The sequence below is a fragment of the Mycteria americana genome, chromosome 2 (assembly GCF_035582795.1).
Source record: "Mycteria americana isolate JAX WOST 10 ecotype Jacksonville Zoo and Gardens chromosome 2, USCA_MyAme_1.0, whole genome shotgun sequence".
NCBI lineage: Eukaryota > Metazoa > Chordata > Aves > Ciconiiformes > Ciconiidae > Mycteria > Mycteria americana.
Window position 1 is genome coordinate 126,933,319 of NC_134366.1, and position 18,712 is coordinate 126,952,030.

The window sequence follows — 18,712 nt, forward strand, 5'->3', positions numbered from 1 at the left end:
AACTCTTCAATAACCAATAGCCTGAAAAAGAAATCTTACAAAAAGTAGAAACAGAGGCAATCAACAAAGGACCAGTATATAGCGTATAAACATGTAGAAATTAAATTTAAAAAATTAAATAAATTACTAAATCAATTTCAACTACCAAGAGACAGAGAAGCAACAAGAACCTTTCAGTTTATTTATAGAATCTAATACGAAAATAAAGATAAATAAAGCTCAATTACTACACCAGAAAAGGAAGCAAACAACACGTGATGCAAAGGACTCAGGTGCCTTCTTTTCTGAGAAAAGTTTAGATGTGATCAGATGCTTACAGAGTTTAAATAAAATAAAATAAAATAAAAAAGGGAAGAATTGTAAAACAGTATTTCTATGAGGCAGGTGCTTTAACTTGATCAGACATGATGAAAGTTTCTCCAGACTGTTTAAAAAGTAGCTATAATAAACCCTGAAATATTGGTACTGTCAAAAGTACACAGGACATGGGCGAATAGAAATCAGCAGTATTTCCCTGTCATTGGTGGGGGGCAGGAGAAGGCATCTCACTAACTATCTGGGCTTAGCATTCACTACTTCCATTACTGTCTAGCAGGCTGCAATAAAACATATTTATACAACCCACAAAAAAAGAAAGCTGAGGAAGCAGAAAGCATTTTGAAGAACAGAATCAGAAAACAAAATAATTTCAACAAATCAGATACATATTGAAATCAATAGTGAAATTAATAAAAAAAAAAGTATGGATTGTTACTGAAGGAGAAATGAAGCATACACACACAAAACAGGAAATACCTGGCTATGCTGCAGTATGCAGAAAGATATTTTGACGGTTTATAATGGATTGCCTATTAATACGAGACAATAAACTGTAATGCAATTGCACAAAAATGGCAAATCTCATTCTGGAACACTTTAACTGCTGTTATATGAAAGACAGGGAAGGTAATTACTAGGGTTTTTTGTAACCAGGGTTTTAGCCAGATATGATGCTTCAAAAGGAAATAAAATTAGAAAAAGTCCACAGTACAAAAATAAAAAATGAAAAGAGCTTTAGAAACTATGTAGTCTAGACAGGCTGAAAGTACCGGTTTATCTACAAAGGAAGAGACTGACAAAAATGTAAGTCTTTTCCAAGACAGCATAATTTGGTACATACATAGATGGTAACCAACTTTTTTCCAAGCATCAATAAGGGCAAGGGGAAATCCGACTAACTTGCAGGGGGAGGGGGAGAGAAGTAAATGCAGGCTGAGTATCAGGTTGAGTATTAGGAAAAGCTTAACTATTCAGTTGGTGGAATACTAGAGTATACTACTTCTGGAGACAGTAGAACTTCCTTTTTTTTAAATACAAAATATATTTTTCTAATATCTATTTAAAATGGTTTAGGTATATTCAACCCCAGTGTACTGTGGTGATCAAACTAGAAGATCTGGAAATTTCTTATAGCTCATTAAGTACCAGTTCTTAGACAAACCATGAAGCGACTTGGGTAGACTGCTTAAAAATTCTTAACATGAAGTCTTAAAAAATTCTTAACTGAAAAAACAGATCTGCTTTCCATTTACCTCTCAAGTCAGTATTAAAATTATGCTAATTAAATACTCTTTTGTACTGCTTCTATCTCAAAGTAGAGGTGTCTTGCTTATGAATTAGCACAGCAGTGCTCAACCAGTGGGTTATAACCTGAAAGACTGAGTCACACACAAAAGGCACTAGTTGGTCCTATTTTAAGAGCGTATGTACTTGGGACAAAACGTAATTTTACCATACTCCTTCCACGATACAAATTTGGCAAGTTGATGTAAAGAGTAGCTGACTTCTATAATAACCTTAGACTATTAAGCAGGTCAAAATATACATGATTCAAGAAGCTTTCTTCCCTGCCTATCTCAGGACCACCTACAACATTTCATTGCATTAAATAATCTTCAGAGAAGTTTTATTTAGATTATAATTAAATACACAGATGGTGATTAAAAAGGTATACAAGAAAACCAAAGGGTGAGACATACATCTCTTTGCTGAACAGTAACTTATCCAGTGAACTATTTTCTATTAAAATTATGATTTCTCTATTAAATTCAGCAGGACAGAATAAGTACAAAGAGATTACTAACAAAAACAATGGAAAAGAGAGCAGCAATAAGATGACCTATAGACAAATTCTGGTAGAATTACATATAGCCAATGAGGTTGATAGCAACCATGGCAGAGTAGAATGCATCCCTACTCCGGCAATTCTAAATACCTGTCAGTGCAAACAACTCTGCATCAATGATTTAAGATAACATGGTATAAATAGGCTGACCTACTAAGGTACTTTAGTACCTTCTATCTCCCCTCGTCCCTCCACTCCTGGACAGCAGACTAATACACAAGTAGAACAGGTAGAAGAAGCCAATATGGTTTTGAACTAACTAATCTGGCAGAATTCAACCGCCAGATTCCTTGAAAGTTTCATTAAAAATACTAATTTATATGCATTTTTCAATCAGCATAATAATCATTCTTGTTTCTCTGGTTATCCAGAGTTGACATTTTTCAAACTTTTTATTTGTTTCCCAAAGTATATTTACTATTAGAATAATCTAGTTGTATTTGTTTATATGTGCAATATTACAGAAAAGAACTTCCACGTGATTTTGAAAGTCAACCATATTTCTGGAGGGAAAGAGATTGAAATAAGGATATAATCACACCGTGGCTAACTGCTACTTGGCTTAAGACAGTTTTCTACACGATTTAAGTTCATAAGCAACAGCAACTCATTTATACTTTTGACTATATGTCTATATCTTTACAATGTAAGAGGCAAAGTTTAGAATTTGGAGGCATTGAAAAGAAACACAGATAACAAGCACTGTTACTGTACTCTTCACTGGATAAACTTCTCTGTTGAGATTAAAAAAGAAGTTATAATGGAATCTAGATTAGCCTAATAAAAGCCTCTATTTTCTTTGAAGAAAAAATGATCAGCAATTCAGTTGGCTGTCAGCAACATTGTTTGGTATGATATGGATCTGAACTGCTATATTAAATAATTAATACTTGCTCATGCTGAATGACAGCCCATGGCTTAAGGCAGGTATTAGCCTAAAAGACAAGAGGTTAGAATTCTGGAAGGTGTCACAAATATCTTCAGAAACTATTTCCAGTCTTCTCTCTTACAAATCAGTAGTTTACTTGTTTGATTTTAAATATAGCAAGTAAAATAAACATGTTAGCATAACAGATACTGCCAGATACTAATGAATAGTCACCTCTAGTAACATATTTACACTTATTTACAGAGAGTTGTTGATTCTTCTTCTCTAGGTGGTACATTCTGACACCAAATGATATATTTCAATTTAACTAATTAGTTTTGAGATCTATACTAATGCTACTATTAGTTCTTCACTCAAAAATATTAAGTCTGTCTACAAAACATTCACTGGAACTAAAGTAATTCCATGGATTACTGACTCAAGTTATGATTTCTTCCAAATGCAGAGCACAAAAAACCATTTATACTTACTCAACCCTTGCTTCCTACAGCAACTCTGATAATGTAACAACAATTCCTAACAGAGAAAAAAGCTGAAAACTGAATAGCAGTTTCTAAGAAGGAACTGTTTTAGCCAGGGGACTGCAATTTTATAAAGGTTAAATATAAGAACTATCTCTAATAGCAAACAATTAGTGGTGAAGGTCAAGGTAAAGCAGTCACCACCAGGAGTGATTTGCCTCTTTCTTTTTATGTTCAAAACTAGTCTTCTACCTAACACTTCTTGGTCTTTAAGGATTGCTTTCTCTACAAGCCAGAGGAGAGCAAACAATGCCCAGAATTTTGTCTGAATCTGAAAAACAGCAAGTTTGCAGGAAAGGGGAATTCACATGAAAATTTACAGTTCTTAACAAAAATTTTTAAGAATATTCCCAAAGCAAGCTATACTTTGTCTATAGAAAGAAGATTAAAAAGTCATGCCAACTGCCTTTCAGCCACATTATTCAATCAGGTTAAGGACACTGAATTATATCAAGGAACTCTTAATCTCAGTTTGTGTACCTACTTTAGTTGTGCAATACCTGCTTATAAGACCTTCTACATACACTAGGATACTGCTACTTAGGACACCTGTGATATTACAGGTTTTATAAAAACCCAGCAAACCAAAACAGCAACGGTGCCAAAGTACTGAACTCAGTTTCTTATTTCTGCATGACACTCCTCCGCAACTGAGTATTTTCGAACAAAATAATTAGAAGTTTAGATTCTAGGCTTAAAGACAAATAAAGTTAGGGTTACCTAATCAAGTTCTATTTAATAGCTTGGGATCTTAAATATCTGGGTTTGAAAGCTTAATTTTAAATTTTCCTGAGGATCACAACTTTTCACTTGTTATGTAAGTACTACTTCCTCATTATGACAGGGCTTTAGAACTTTCTTACCTCTATCAATTCTCACTTCACTACACCTTGTTCAGGTTCCTATCTATTGAAGTAACTGTGATTAGCTGATGAAGATTTGAGAACTAGTTTCTGACTCATGAATCTTTGTATTAGGAATACCATTTCCAAAAAGGAAATTTTTAACTATTCCTTAAAATATGCAACTCCAAATGGGTACTTTTAATAACGTTAGAGTATTCCTACATATTAATAAAAACATTTAGTATTTAATTTGTAAAAAGTAAAATTATTTGTACATAAAATTTAAAACACATTAGATGATTAGTAAAGAGCACAAAAGTTTTAGTAACACAATAGTTACAGGCAAAATTCTGCTAAACATTATTGTCCATTCTCAGATGTATTTTACTCATTATTTTCTGCTATATATTTGGACTCCTTACAATAATATTTTATATTAAAATAATTGTATTTTGTTTTAAGTACAATCCAATTTACTAGATAAAGATTAACGTCATTTTAAAACTTACTCATGTAAGGCAGCTTCTCTGGACAAGCCTGGTAAGGAGAGTAAGTGAAGTTTTCTGGAAGATACATTGTTGTTTGAGCAACACAGTCACTAGAATTGTTTCCTTCAGGATAATCTTAAAAAGAGGAATTGATTTTTGTAAAAACCTATGTTATCCACTGAATTTGTAACATATCATCACGCAGGTGAGAGCATTAACTTTGGAAGTAACAAACTCCTAACAGCATGATTAAAAAAAAAAGCATTTTACTGCACTAAAGGAACAATAATTAAATTAAGATATCTTTGTTACAGCTATGACAAATATTCCCTACTAAAGTAAACCGATATAACAGTAACTATTTGGCCTTCACTCCAGTTACAGAGAAGTAGGCTTGGGTCTAGGTTTTCATAATCAAGCTATGTCATTAAGGTTTGGCATGGGTTTTTTTTTTTTTTCATAAAGCTCTTTTAAAAATGAAATTAAATAAGAAATATTCTTACCTGTGCCATTCAGTGTAGTATTTTTGTTAGTGTACAATCTGATCATGTGTCCTATTGTTTTTACATTTTCTCTCAACATTATACCACGAGCTTGCACCATAAAGAGATACGTGTTTGCTGATAAAACAAAAAGCAATTTTGAATTTGAATTAAAATAAGGTATTTCCAAATTACTCTAACATCCATTTATAATGTGTTCAATACTTGTTGTTATGTCTGAATCCACGGCTAGTGAACATTAATCCTTCGAGATGAAGATCCACAAAGAGTGAAACCTAACAGCAACAAAACAAAAGAATAAAACGGATTCATAACCACAGGTCTATATAAAAACTCAAAATCATAAAATGTCAATACACACTTTATATGACACTTTCATTTCTGTTTAACTTACAAAAAGCAACTGACAGTGCCAAGAAACAATTGAATTTACCAGTAAGAAGGTTTTCATATGTAGATACATCCCTCATATATGGATTTACATATACATCAGAGAAATATAGGACAAAAAATGTCTAGAAAACCTTTTAGTCCCATAGAATAGTCCCCCTTTTCACTCATTAGTTAACACAACTTTCAAAACATACTGCTATTCATTCACCCCAACAGCTGTTTCATTATACAACTGCTACAAACCACTGCCAATCTCAAAGTATTGTTTGATAATTATATGTGAAATATTTATTACAGGCATCAAGGGTGAGTAAATCAACATTCTGAGTAATTAAGAGACTCACTAATAACAACAGCATGAAATATTCCTTTGTCTCAGCCTTGCACTCAAAGCCCCAAATCTGATCTCAGGACAATTCCTTGTCCTAAACAGAAGAGAGTAAGTTGGAAAATAAGCTGCATTTATGTCTGAGTAAGCAAAAGACCCAGGACTCACAGAGCTCAAAAAATAATGTAAAAGGAAGGAAAAATTCCCTTTGCAGAACAGTTTTTACTCTGGGTAGCAAGGAGGATCAAAGGGATCAACTGTCACTTCACCTATGTTAAGCACCCATTTGTCTGGCAGGTATGTGGCTCGCTGAAACTAATAACCACCCTAACCAAAAAATGCTCTGAGACTTTGGAGGAAAGAACTAAACATTCCAGAAAAACAACAGATTAATCTTAATCTGGCCTAAAGAGATTAAAGAAAGTTAGAAAATTATCTCAGGAACTCCACTTCATCAGATGACCCAGCACCAGCGGCATGACACAAATAACTCCAGATCAATTGGTGTCTTCTTACAGCGCAACACAAAGAGACTAGAGCTACAGGGAACTGTTCATAAAGGACTGGGGCATTTCCAGAGGAAAATACAGTGACTAATTCCACCACATTAGGAAACAATACTACCAACGCCCCCAGAGATAAAAATACCAACATCATCTTCTAAGGAACTTTATTTGCAAACACTACAATAATGTTTTTGTTTTAAAAAGAATGGATGGGGGGCCTCCTGGCTTTCAAAGAAATCCTTATTAAAACAAGAAATATTATCACTTAAAAGACAGGCTCTGAGTATGTCAGGTGCTGTGCATGGCATGTAATTCTCTAACTCTTGGCCAGCATGACTAGCTGTTTTGGTTAACAAGAGTTAACCAAAACAGAAACAAAACAAAACAAAACAACTACAACCTTGGCCTGATGACAGAGGTAGGAAATCCAACAAGAATGATTCTTACTCGGATCCAAGGCAACTGGATCCAATACAACAGCTAACATTCAGATTTCCTTACAGAAATCTTGCACAAAAACTTCTCAAAATTTTAACCCAATTCACCGTAAAGTAGCACTTTGGGGTTCCAATTATTTTCTTACATTTGTAGTTTTCCATTAAAATTCTGGTTTTTAGGGTGTCGGTTAAACATTTCAGGGAATCTGTACAATTCTTGAGTTCATATATGAAGTCACCTACTCAAGAAACCTTCTCCTTTAGGAATCAACATAAAAGCAGTTTGATCTGTTCTTCCAAGAGCAATTATTTACCTTCAAACAAACAATTTCAAAATTCAAGGCTTCCCTGGAAGCAAAACTAAGTGGATTTTTGCCTTTCAAATAGGACAAAATTTTCCTAATTAACAAAGAATGACTTTCTTCAAACTTTAACATATTTCAAATTGGTATCCTCCCTTCTCTTTTCCCCACATATTACTGTACAGCTCTTCTCTTCAACATGTACCTATTCAAACACTAAAATAAAGTTCTTTTTTAATATAAGTCAGTTAGTAAATACTGATTTCAGAGATAACCTCTGGAAGATTGTGTGCTATATTCTCCTTTTTAATGTGATACCAAAAGCCATAGTCACTTCATTTTTTAACACTGCAGAACAGCAGGTTTATAGAAACATAACCTTAATTCACATATATCAGGTGTGGTGGGTTGACCGGGCTGGCAGGTAAGCCCCCACCTAGTTGCTTGCTCAATCCCCTGCAGTGGGATGGGGGAAACAATCAGAAGGGCAAAAGTGATGAAAAACAAAAAAAACCCCAAAACTTCTAACCAAACTCACCACCAGGAGTCAGGTGCCCTGCCAGTCCCCAAGCAATGGCTATGCTGGGGGAAAAAAACCCACCAGTTTTATTGCTGAGCATGACATTACTTGGTATGGAGTATCTCTTTGGTCACTACACGTCAGTTGTGTCAGCTGCGTCCCTTCCCAACCTCTAGGACTGCCTTGGTTTAACCCCAGTCAGCAACTAAGCACCACACAGCTGCTTGCTCACCCTCCACCCCGCCTCAGTGGGATGGGGGAGAGAATGGGAAAAAAATAAAGTAAAACCCATGGGTTGAGATAAAGACAGTTTAATAGGACAGCAGAGGAAGAGGGGAAAAAAATAATGGTGATAAAAGAATGTACAAAACAAGTGATGCACAATGCAATTGCTCACCACCCGCTGACCGATGCTCAGCCAGTCCCCAAGCAGCGATCACTGCCCCTGGCCAATTCCCCCAGTTTCTATACTGAGCATGACACCATATGGTATGGAATAGCCCTTTGGCCAGTTTGGATCAACTGTCCTGGCTGTGCTCCCTCCCAGCTTCTTGTGCCCCTGGCAGAGCATGGGAAGCTGAAAAGTCCTTGACTGGTGTAAGCATTACTTAGCAACAACTAAAACATCAGTGTGTTATCAACATTATTCTCACACTAAATCCAAAACACAGCATCATACCAGCTACTAGGAAGAAAATTAACTCTATCCCAGCCGAAACCAGGACATGCCCACCCCCAGCCTACTCACTGTGGGGGACAGAGTGGAAAACAGAAAAGCCTTGATACTGTGCAAGCAGTGTTCAGCAATAGCTAAAACACTGTGTTTATCAACACTGTTCTGGTCACAAATCCAAAGCATGTGCCTCCAGAGATCTATGCTTAGACCTCTTTCTGATAGCCCATAAATCATTTCATTAGCTGCTTCTTGTTCCTTTTTCATCATCAACACTACAAGCCCCTATCTTCAAACTTCCTAAGAATGATACCACCTTTCTTAATGAGAAAGATCAGTGCCTTTTCTTCTACTTACATGTTCACCAGCCTTAGGAATTTCTTTCTGGCTGCTACCAAATCACATTGATTGCAAACACTTCAGGTGTTAGACAGACAGATGTCACTTCCTACACACACAGTGACAAAAATTATGGACACTGTACAGCCAGCAAGCATACTCTCCAGCATTGGTCCTGATATGGTTTAGATTAAAGATTTGCTCCAGAAGTCACTGCAAGGAATATTAGAAAAATCTACTCAAGCCTGTTACTATTGCAGTCTTAGGAATCTGATGCAGTACAGAACTGAGACTAAGACCTTCAAACAAAGTCCACAGGAAAGTCAAGAGGGCCATGTAACTGTTCTCAGTTCCTGTGGGAAACTTTACTGTAGCCCAGATAACGCAGACATAAACCTTGATAAAACAGATTTTCTGCAAAAGCATTTGCATCTCCCCTTTGTTGAAGGACAAGTTCCTTCTTCTGACGAAGAGGAGAAAAATTAGAACAAATACACCAGATTTCTCTCAAAAGCAGGCATCATGAAAAGACAGGATTAAAAAAAACCACCAGGCAAAGTCTGCTGCCACCTTAGCTTAAGTATTCTCTTGAATAAGCTGCTCTTGCTAACAGGAAGACCTAGCCTTGCCATGTTTTCATCAAGCTACTCTTGTAGTCTACCCCAATCCAACACATCCTCTTCCTGGCTGATCTGCTTGTCAACTCACCATCCAGCTCTACCCAAATACATAAACACAATGAAACATCTTCCCTTCTGTGCACTCGTTGTCCCAGCTACCTGGGTCTCCAGCACAATCATAGTTACACGGAGTACAGACCTGACTGGTTTATTCCACTGTCATTCAACAGCTGCTTAGGTAGTAGCAGATGCTTGAGTAGCCAATTAATTACTTCAGAGGCTAAAAGTATGAGGCAAAAATCAAAGATATTAATTTAGTCCTAAAAATAAACCTCATCTACTGGGCATAGGTTTGTCGGCAAAGACCAGTGAAAAAGAGCACAGTTCACATGTCGCATCAACCAGCAGTGACAGCAACAGAGCATTCAAGATAATCCACAACGGCCAGAAGCGTAGCAGAGAAATACATCTTTTCTGCTAGTGTGGTGAGGGAACAAGACTGACAGCAGAATACTGAGGGCTTCAGTTTGATGACTTCCACAGCAACCCTCTTTTCAGCTGTCATCAGTACTTTAATACTGGTCATCTTCCCGAGTGTGGCATGGGTTTCCACAAACCTTACCTATGCTGTCACGAATATGACCCTTAACGTGCTTGGGTGCCCCTCAAGTGCCTGTATACTAATGCATGCAGTATGGGGAATAAACATGATGACTTAAAAGATCTGTGTGCAGTTCCAGGGCTATGATCTTATTGGGATCACAGTGACATGGTGGGATGGCTCCCATGACTGAAATGTTGCAATGGAGGGACACAGGCTGTTTAGGGAGGACAGGAAGGGAAGATGAGGAAGGAGAGTCGCTCTTTATTGTGAGAGAGCAGCTGGAGTGCATGGAGCTCTGCCTGGCGTTGGAAGAGAAGGATCTTATGGGTTAGGATTAAAGGTGACATTATGGTGGGTGTCTGTTACAGGCCACCTGACCAGGAAGAAGAACTGGATCATGCCCTCTACAGACAGATATGAAAACAGCCTCACATTCACAGGCCCTGGTCCTCATGGGGGACTTCAGCCATGCTGCTATCTGCTGGAGGGACAACACAGCCAGATAAAAGCAGTCCAGGAGGTCCCTGGAGTGCATTGACAATAACTTCCTGACACAAGTGATAAAGAAGCCAACGAGGGGACATGCTCTGCTGGACCTCATACTCACCAAGGAGAGGCTTATTGGAGATGTGAAGATCAAAGGCAGCCTTGGCTGCAGTGACCATGAGATGGTGGAGTTCAGGATGCTGGGGGGCAGGAAGAAGAAAGAAAAACAAGCTCACAACCCTGGACTTCAAGAGAGCAGGCTCTGGCCTCTTCAAAGATCTGCTCAGAAGAGTCTCATGGGATAAGGCCCTTGAGGGAAGAGGGGGGCAAGAAAGCTGGATAATATTCAAGGATCACCTCCTCCAAGCTCAAGAGAGCTCCATCCCAATGAATATGAAGTCAGGCAAAAATGCCTGCATGGATGAGCAAGGAGCTCCTGGAGAAAAATCAAACACAAAAAGGAAGCGCACAGAAGGTGGAAGCAAGGACAGGTAATGTAGGAGGAACGGAGGAACACAGTAACAATGTCCGAGCATCCAGGGATGCAGTTAGGAAAGCTAAAGCCCAAATGGAATTGAATCTGGCCAGGGATGTCAAAGCCTACAAGAAGGGTTTCTGTAAGTACATAGGTGACAAAAGAAAGACTAGGGAAAATGTGGGCCCATTGGTCAATGAGACGGGGACCTGGTTACACAGGACATGGAAAAGGATGCAGTACTGAATGCCACCTTTGCCTCAGTCTTCACTAGCAAAACCGGCCTTCAGGAATCCCAGGTCCCAGAGACCAGGAGGAAATGCTGGAGCAAGGAAGATGTACCCTTGATGGAAAAGCATCAGGTCAGGGAATACTTAAACAAACTGGGCATACGTAAGCCCACGGGCCTTTGTCCTGGTTTCTGCCGGGATAGAGTTAATTTTCTTCTTAGTAGCTGGTATGGTGCTGTGTTTTGGATTTGGTATGAGAATAATGTTGGTAACACAGTGATGTTTTAGTTGTTGCTAAATAGTGCTTACACTAGTCAAGGACTTTCCAGCTTCTCATGCTCTACTGACTGAAAAGGCTGAAGATACACAAGAAGCTGGGAAGGGGCACAGCCAGGACGGTGACCCAAACTGGCCGAAGGGATATTCCACACCATATGATGTCATGCTCAGTACAGAAACTAGGGAAAAGCTGGCCAGGGCAGCCTCTGCTCAGGGACAGGCTGGGCATCGGTTAGTTGGTGATGAGCAATTGTTTTTCATTTGCATCATTTGTCTTTCTTGGGTTTTATTTCTCTCTTTCTGTTATCTTCCTTTTCATTACAATTTTTTATTATTTTTTTTTTTTTCAGTTCTTAAACTGTTCTTATCTCAACCCATAAGTGTTCTCACTTTTACTCTGCTGATTCTCTCCCCCAACCCACTGGCAGGGGGGAGAGTGAGCAAGCGGCTGTGCGGTGCTTAGTTGCCAGCTGGGGTTAAATCACAACAGTTCTTTTTGGCATCCGATGTGGGGCACAAAGGGTTCAACATAACAACAGATCTGACCAGAGCGTGTTAAAAACAAATTTGCGATAAGCATTTATTGCATTAGTTTAACAGCCGCTGATCACAATGTTGATTCACTTGTTCTCGGAGCTGTGTTATATAACGCCTTACCTGCCGTATGCACTCCCTGTGGGGCTGTTTATCACCTCTGGGAGTCAGATTAAAGTTACCGCTTTGCTGTACTGTGTCACACTAGCTTACGGTATGATAAAATTATTGGTTGTGAGATTGTACTCAGCACTGCTGTCATTCCCATACTTCCAGAGCCATCTCTTGGAAATTATTAATAATTACACTTTTTACCTCTTCTCCTTGGAGAGCCAACCTACGGGGGAGACACCTTCCTTTACCTTCCCCTTCTCCTCCAGGCTGATTACAATAGTTTTTGAGAATTTTGAATATCCTTGGGATGTTCAAACCAGCATGTTCCTATTGCTATGTCTCTTGAATGTGTTTCAGGCTTTGTTTAAGATTAAACAACTATTTAAGAATACCACCCAGAGATCTGCCTTGAGGCTGGATAGTAACGAGTGGCAGGGTGTGTGTGATAGCATGGGCAAGTACCTAGGACAGCAGGCACCTCCAGTGTTTTGGAACTTCACCCCTGAACAAGTGCAGAATCCTGAAAAACTAGTAGAATATTTGGAAAAAGTATGCTGTCACCCTGGGAATTCCAGAGAGACACAGATCACTGCAACGTGCCAGGGCCTGGCCCATGCCTACCAAGCCCTGTTCAACACTATTCAGAACCCTCAAGGGGAAGAGGTGGTCTCTGGATCTGACGACAAAACAACAGGCACTGCAGATACTCCAACCCCCGTGACAGGCACTGCAGCTGAACCAGAGAACCAACCTGTGCTGGTATCAGTCGCCCCTATACACAAGAAGAAATACTGGAAGTGGAATTCGGCTCATTTAGAAAGGGATGAAAAAGCTCCTCCTGAGAGGGAGCAGGAGGAATAAGCATACTGTCCTGCCAGCAAGGAGGCAGACTACTCTACATCAGGGCCATTTGAGAACAGGAGAAGGAAGAGGAAGAATTTCCTGCTTCACCCCGAGGAAGAACTCAGCGGGAGGGTTCCTCCTCTTCCTCAGAGGGAGAGGAAGAACTCGTAAACGAGACTGAAACCACCCAATCTCTATCCCCGAGCGAGCTGCGAGATATGCGAAAGGATTACAGCCATCGTCCAGGCGAGCACATTGTCACCTGTCTACTCCGATGTTGGGGTAACAGGACCAGTAGCCTGGAACTGGGGGTAGGGAAGCCAAGCAGCTGTGATCACTTTCTAGGGAAGGGGGCATTGACAAAGCGACTGGAAAAGGGGCACAAGCCCTCAGCCTCTGGAGGCAACTCCCATCAGGCGTGAAGGAAAGGTATCCCTTCAAGGAAAATGTTATATGTCATCCAGGCAAGTGGACCACTGTGGAGAGAGGTATCCAGTACCTGAGGGAATTAGCCGTGCTGGAGATGATTTATGATGATCTGGAAAACAAGCAGTTATCCAAAGATCCAGATGAAGTCAAGTGCACGTGACTCACGTGGCGGAAGTCTTTACAGAGTGCACCATTGTCGTATGACAACTCATTGGCAGTAATGACCTGGAAAGATGGAGAAGGACAAACAGTGGACAAATTGGCTGGCCAACTCCAGCAATACGAAGAAAGTCTCTCTTCCTCCTTCATCTTGGCTGTGGAGAAACTGGTCCATCAACTCAAAGAGGATAGATCCTACTCCCCACCTGTATGGACCAGTATCTCAGCTATAGGAGTAAGCATTCCTCTGCTCAAGAAGGAGGATATAGTGTACACACCACGGTCCACCCTGTGGTTTTACCTGCATGACCATGGAGAGAACATGAGGAAGTGGGATGGAAAAATCTGCATTGACCCTAGAGTCACAGGTACACGACTTGCAAGGAAAAACAATCACAAAAAGGGGTTCTTCCAGGAACATTGCTGCTCCAGTTACCAGTGGGCAGTTCCCCAGACAGAGTAGAAGGGCTGATCTTACTCCTGATCTTAATGAAGGGACTTCTGATTCATATTTACAAGAAGTGAGCAGAGAATACCAGGACTAGAGGGGCCCTGCCTCCAGCCAGGTGGAGGAAAGGGACAACCAGGTTTACTGGACTGTGTGGATTCGATGGCCTGGCACATCAGACCCACAGGAGTATAGACACCGGTGCACAGTGCACCCTAATGCCATCAAGCTATGTAGGGGCAGAACCCATCTGTATTTCTGGAGTGACAGGGGGATCCCAACAGTTAACTGCATTGGAGGTTGAAGCGAGCCTAACTGGGAATGAGTGGCAAAAGCACCCCATTGTGACTGACCCAGAAGCCCCGTGCATCCTTAACACAGACTACCTCAGGAGAGGGTATTTCAAGGACCCAAAATGGTACTGGTGGGCTTTTGGTATAGCTGCCTTGGAGATGGAAGAAATTAAACAGCTGTCTACCTTGTGGACAAGTGTTCTCACTTTTGCTCTTCTGATTCTCTCCCCCATCCCACTGGTGGGGCCGGGGGCCGGGGGGCGGGGGGGGGAAGGGGGGAGTGCACAAGCAGCTGTGTGGTGCTTAGTTGCCAGCTGGGGTTAAAACACAACAGTCCTTGATGGGCTGCACCCACAAGTGCTGAGGGAGCTGACAGATGTCATTGCGAGGGCACTCTATAATCTTTGATCAATCATGGTGACTGCAGAAATGCCTGAGGACTGGAGGAAAGCAAATGTCACTCCTATCTTCAAGAAGGACAAGAAGGAGGACCCAGGGAATTACAGGCCAGACAGCCTCACTTCAATCCTTGGGAAGGTCATGGAGCAGCTAATCCTGGAAACCCTTCTTCAGGTACATGAGCAACAAGAAAATCATCAGGAGTAGTCAGCATGGTTTCACCAAGAGGAAGTCATGCTTGACCAACATGATAAACTTCTATGACAAAATGACCAGCCTGGTAGATAAGGAGAAAGCAGCGGATATTGTCTACCTGGACTTCAGTAAGGCCTTTCACACTGTATCGCATAAGATCGTCATAGACAAGCTGCTGAGGTACAGGCTGGATGAGCAAACAGTGAGGTGGATCAAAAACTGACTGACTGACCAGAAGCAGAGGGTGAGGATCAGTGGCATGAAGTCTAGTGGGAGGCTAGTGACTAACAGTGTACCCCAGGGGTCAATACCAGGTCCAGTCCTGTTTAACATTTCATTAGTGATCTGGATGATGGGGCAGAGTGTACCCTCAGAAAGTTTGCTTATAACACAAAACAGGGATAAGTAGCTGATAAACCAGAGGGTTGTGCTGCCATCCAGAGGGACCTCAACAGGCTGGAGAAATGGGATAACAGAAACCTCATGAAGTTCAACAAGGAGGAGTGCAACGTCCTGCACCTGGGGAAGAACAACCCTATGCACCAATATACACTGGGGGCCACATAGCTGGAAAGCAGCTTGGCAGAAAAGGTCTTGGAAGTCCTGGTGGACACGAAGTTGAACATGAGCCAGCAATGTGCCCCTGCTGCAAAGAAGGCCAATGGCATCCTGGGCTGCATTAGGAGGAATGTTGCCAGGAGGCCAAGGTGATCCTTTCCCTCTACTCAGCACTGGTGAGGCCACACCTGGAGTACTGGGTCCATTTCCAGGATCCCCAGTAGAAAGAGACATGGACATACTGGAGAGAGTCCAACAAAGGGCCATGAAGAAGTCAAAGGGACTGGAGCATCTCTCCTACGAGGAAAGGCTGAGAGAGCTAAGACTGTTCAGCCTGGAGAAGAGAAGGCTCAGAGGGATCACATTAATGTATATAAAGCATGGGTGCTTATGTATATAATGTATATGAAGCAAGGGTGACAAGAGGACAGAGCCAGGCTCTTTTCAGTGGTGCCCAGTGACAGGACAAGAGGCAATGGGCACAAACTGAAACACAGGAGGTTCCACCTGAACATCAGGAAACACTTTACTGCGAGGGTGACCAAGCACTGGCACAGGTTGCCCATGGAGGTTGTGGAGTCTATCTTCAGAGATACTCAAAAGTCATCTGGACACAGTACTGGGCAACTGGCTTCAGGTGGCCCTGCTTGAGCAGGGGGGTTGGACCAGATGACCTCCAGACATCCCATCCAATCTCAACTATTCTGTGATTTTCTTCCACTACTGTCTTTCCGTGTTTGTACCAACCATCACTCCTGTCACAGTGCAAAGCAATGCACAAACCAGGAAGGCAAAATTTCACATTTAACCAAATAAAACATCTAAAAATGTAACCACCTAGAACTAGTTTTATTCATATTCTCCTTATTTCACTGTACACGGTCCATAGTAAGTAAGAAACAGCACTTCTGATTCAAGAAACACACATAAACCAGACTGCCACACAGTGTACAAGGTAAGCAAATGGGAAGTGCAGTGCAGGATATAAAACAACACACCCATATAGGACACCTTGGAATAAATACTGTACTAATTGTTCCACCTAAAGCAACTGCAATGTCAGCATGAGCTCGTATGTAATTCAGATGAAATTTTCACTAGCAATTGATCCAGATCTGTATCAGCAATCATGGACACACAGCTCCAAGTCAGTCATTAGAAGTCCTGGTTTCAGGGCATTATTTAAAACTCATTCTGATAAAGCACATTAGGGCATTAAAGGGATCATCCTGTATTTCAGAGGAGATGTTAAAAATATCAGATGGATCATTTCTTGTCTCCAGTTTGTTTAGCTCACTAGTTATTAATAGTTTTATGTATTAGACTGAAAACAAGACCACTGGGGAAGATGTATCAATTCTTAAAATATAAAAATATCTGTGAAAATGGCTCCGTGTTTTACCTCAGGTAGCTTCTTGTTACTTAAATATTCACCCAAGGACTATTTACACCTTTTCTGACGAAAAAAGTCCCATTCACAGATCAGTCTCCATTAGGGAATCAAGCTCCTCCCAAGCAGTACACCAAAAATTAAAGCACTTCTCACAACACTGCATTAGTTTATCATCCCTTAGCTTCACAGAAAAAGCACAAGACTCAGTTTTATATAGAAACTTAGTAATTTATCATGGTGTACGCATACACCAAAGCAAAGCCAAAACAAGTGCACCATGCACTTAGAAGCAATCAACATAGTAAAGTATACAACAGAACAACTGAATTTAAAACTGGATCAATGACTAATGTTCTGAAGAACAGTAGGAAGTTAGGACTGTGATTAGTTTAACAAGCTAGTCAGAAAAGCATTAATGAGATTACATACCATGATTTCTTAAATGCCAAAGAAGAAAAGATGAACAGACTTGGAGATCACAAATTTCACTTAAAAATGCAGCTTTTATCATACAAAAAAAAAAACCCAGAACACACAAGAAAAAAGCCTTACATCAAGAATGCTTTCAAAGCAATTAGCAAAAATAGTTAACAACCCCATACCTAAAATGTGAGATCATCATCAGAGCAGCTCTAGCAACATCATACACTGATCTTATGGGGAAAAAAAAATACTGAAAAGCTCAGATAAGCGATACTTCACAGAGAATCCAGGGACACTGCAAAATTCAAATGCAATAAACACAGCTTTACAGAAAATAGGTCTTGCCAAATGACCATCACCCCTAAAGTTACTCATCTGCTAGTCAACACCTGTTTTCACAGGACTTCTGAAGAGCACATTCAACACACTGCATAAAAATTGACATGGATTCAAATGGGTTAACAGAAAGTTCTCCACTAGTAATTGTAAATGGGGAATAATCTCATGGGGACATTTCTAGAACAAGTCCCACATGGATCTCTTCTCATCTCAAGGTTGTATGATATTCTCAGCAATGAGAGTTATAAATACACTACTGGCAGAGTTAATGCATGGCAAATTAACACAAAAGTGTTAAAAATTAAATTCTACAAACTAATCTAAATATACAGTAAGTAGAGCGCAGCTGAAGATTCCTTCTAAAACATCACAGTCATGATTTGAGCAGCTAGGAATATTTTCCACAGCTAAAGATAGGGACTTTAGTCTGTAAAACAGATTCATTAAACAATTTTGCAGTGAAGGATAATACCCAAAGTAATGTAAGACTACTATAAACTGGTTCCTAGTTACAAATTGAAATCTACAGACAACACGGACAAATCCTATAGCAAGTGTTCAACTTCCATAGGATTTTATTGTTACACATCTGTTGTTAATTAGAAGTTGTTTCTAAAACATATGCAACAACCAGAAAAAGGCAAAAAATTGTATGCCTTGTTACTTGATTTGCTGTTGAATATTTAATACCAGTTTTGCACTATTTGTAATTTAACAATAAATCCAAACTTACTTCATGGGTATGGTGAGACTGTATTTGAGTCTGCATATGTATACCTCCTTGTATGGAAAATATATTCAGAAGATAATCACTTCAATCTACTGAAAATACCAACAACTACAGATATTTCTGGAGGTTAACAGGGATCATTCATATGGTGCAGATGGATGAATCTGTATCAGCTACAACAGAGAGTCTTCAAAATTTTTTTAGTGGTAGTGTTTTTTCAATACTCTAGACAATGTATACTCACTGCCACAAA

The 18,712-nt window shown here is 40.0% G+C and overlaps 1 protein-coding gene across 2 annotated transcripts in view; it reads right to left on the reverse strand.

The window, feature by feature from the left end:
• B4GALT6 (beta-1,4-galactosyltransferase 6) overlaps nt 1-18,712 on the reverse strand; it is a 39,035-nt gene that overhangs the window by 11,918 nt on the left and 8,405 nt on the right. The window contains exons 2-3 of one of the 2 annotated variants that reach the window (XM_075494552.1): nt 5,411-5,527; nt 4,929-5,042 (exon numbers count right to left, since the gene is read on the reverse strand). The exons of the other annotated variant lie outside the window; for it this stretch is intronic. Of the exons in view, the coding sequence (XP_075350667.1) occupies nt 4,929-5,042; nt 5,411-5,527 (231 nt within the window). The remainder of the gene's footprint in view (nt 1-4,928; nt 5,043-5,410; nt 5,528-18,712) is intronic. 2 annotated transcript variants of the gene reach the window in all.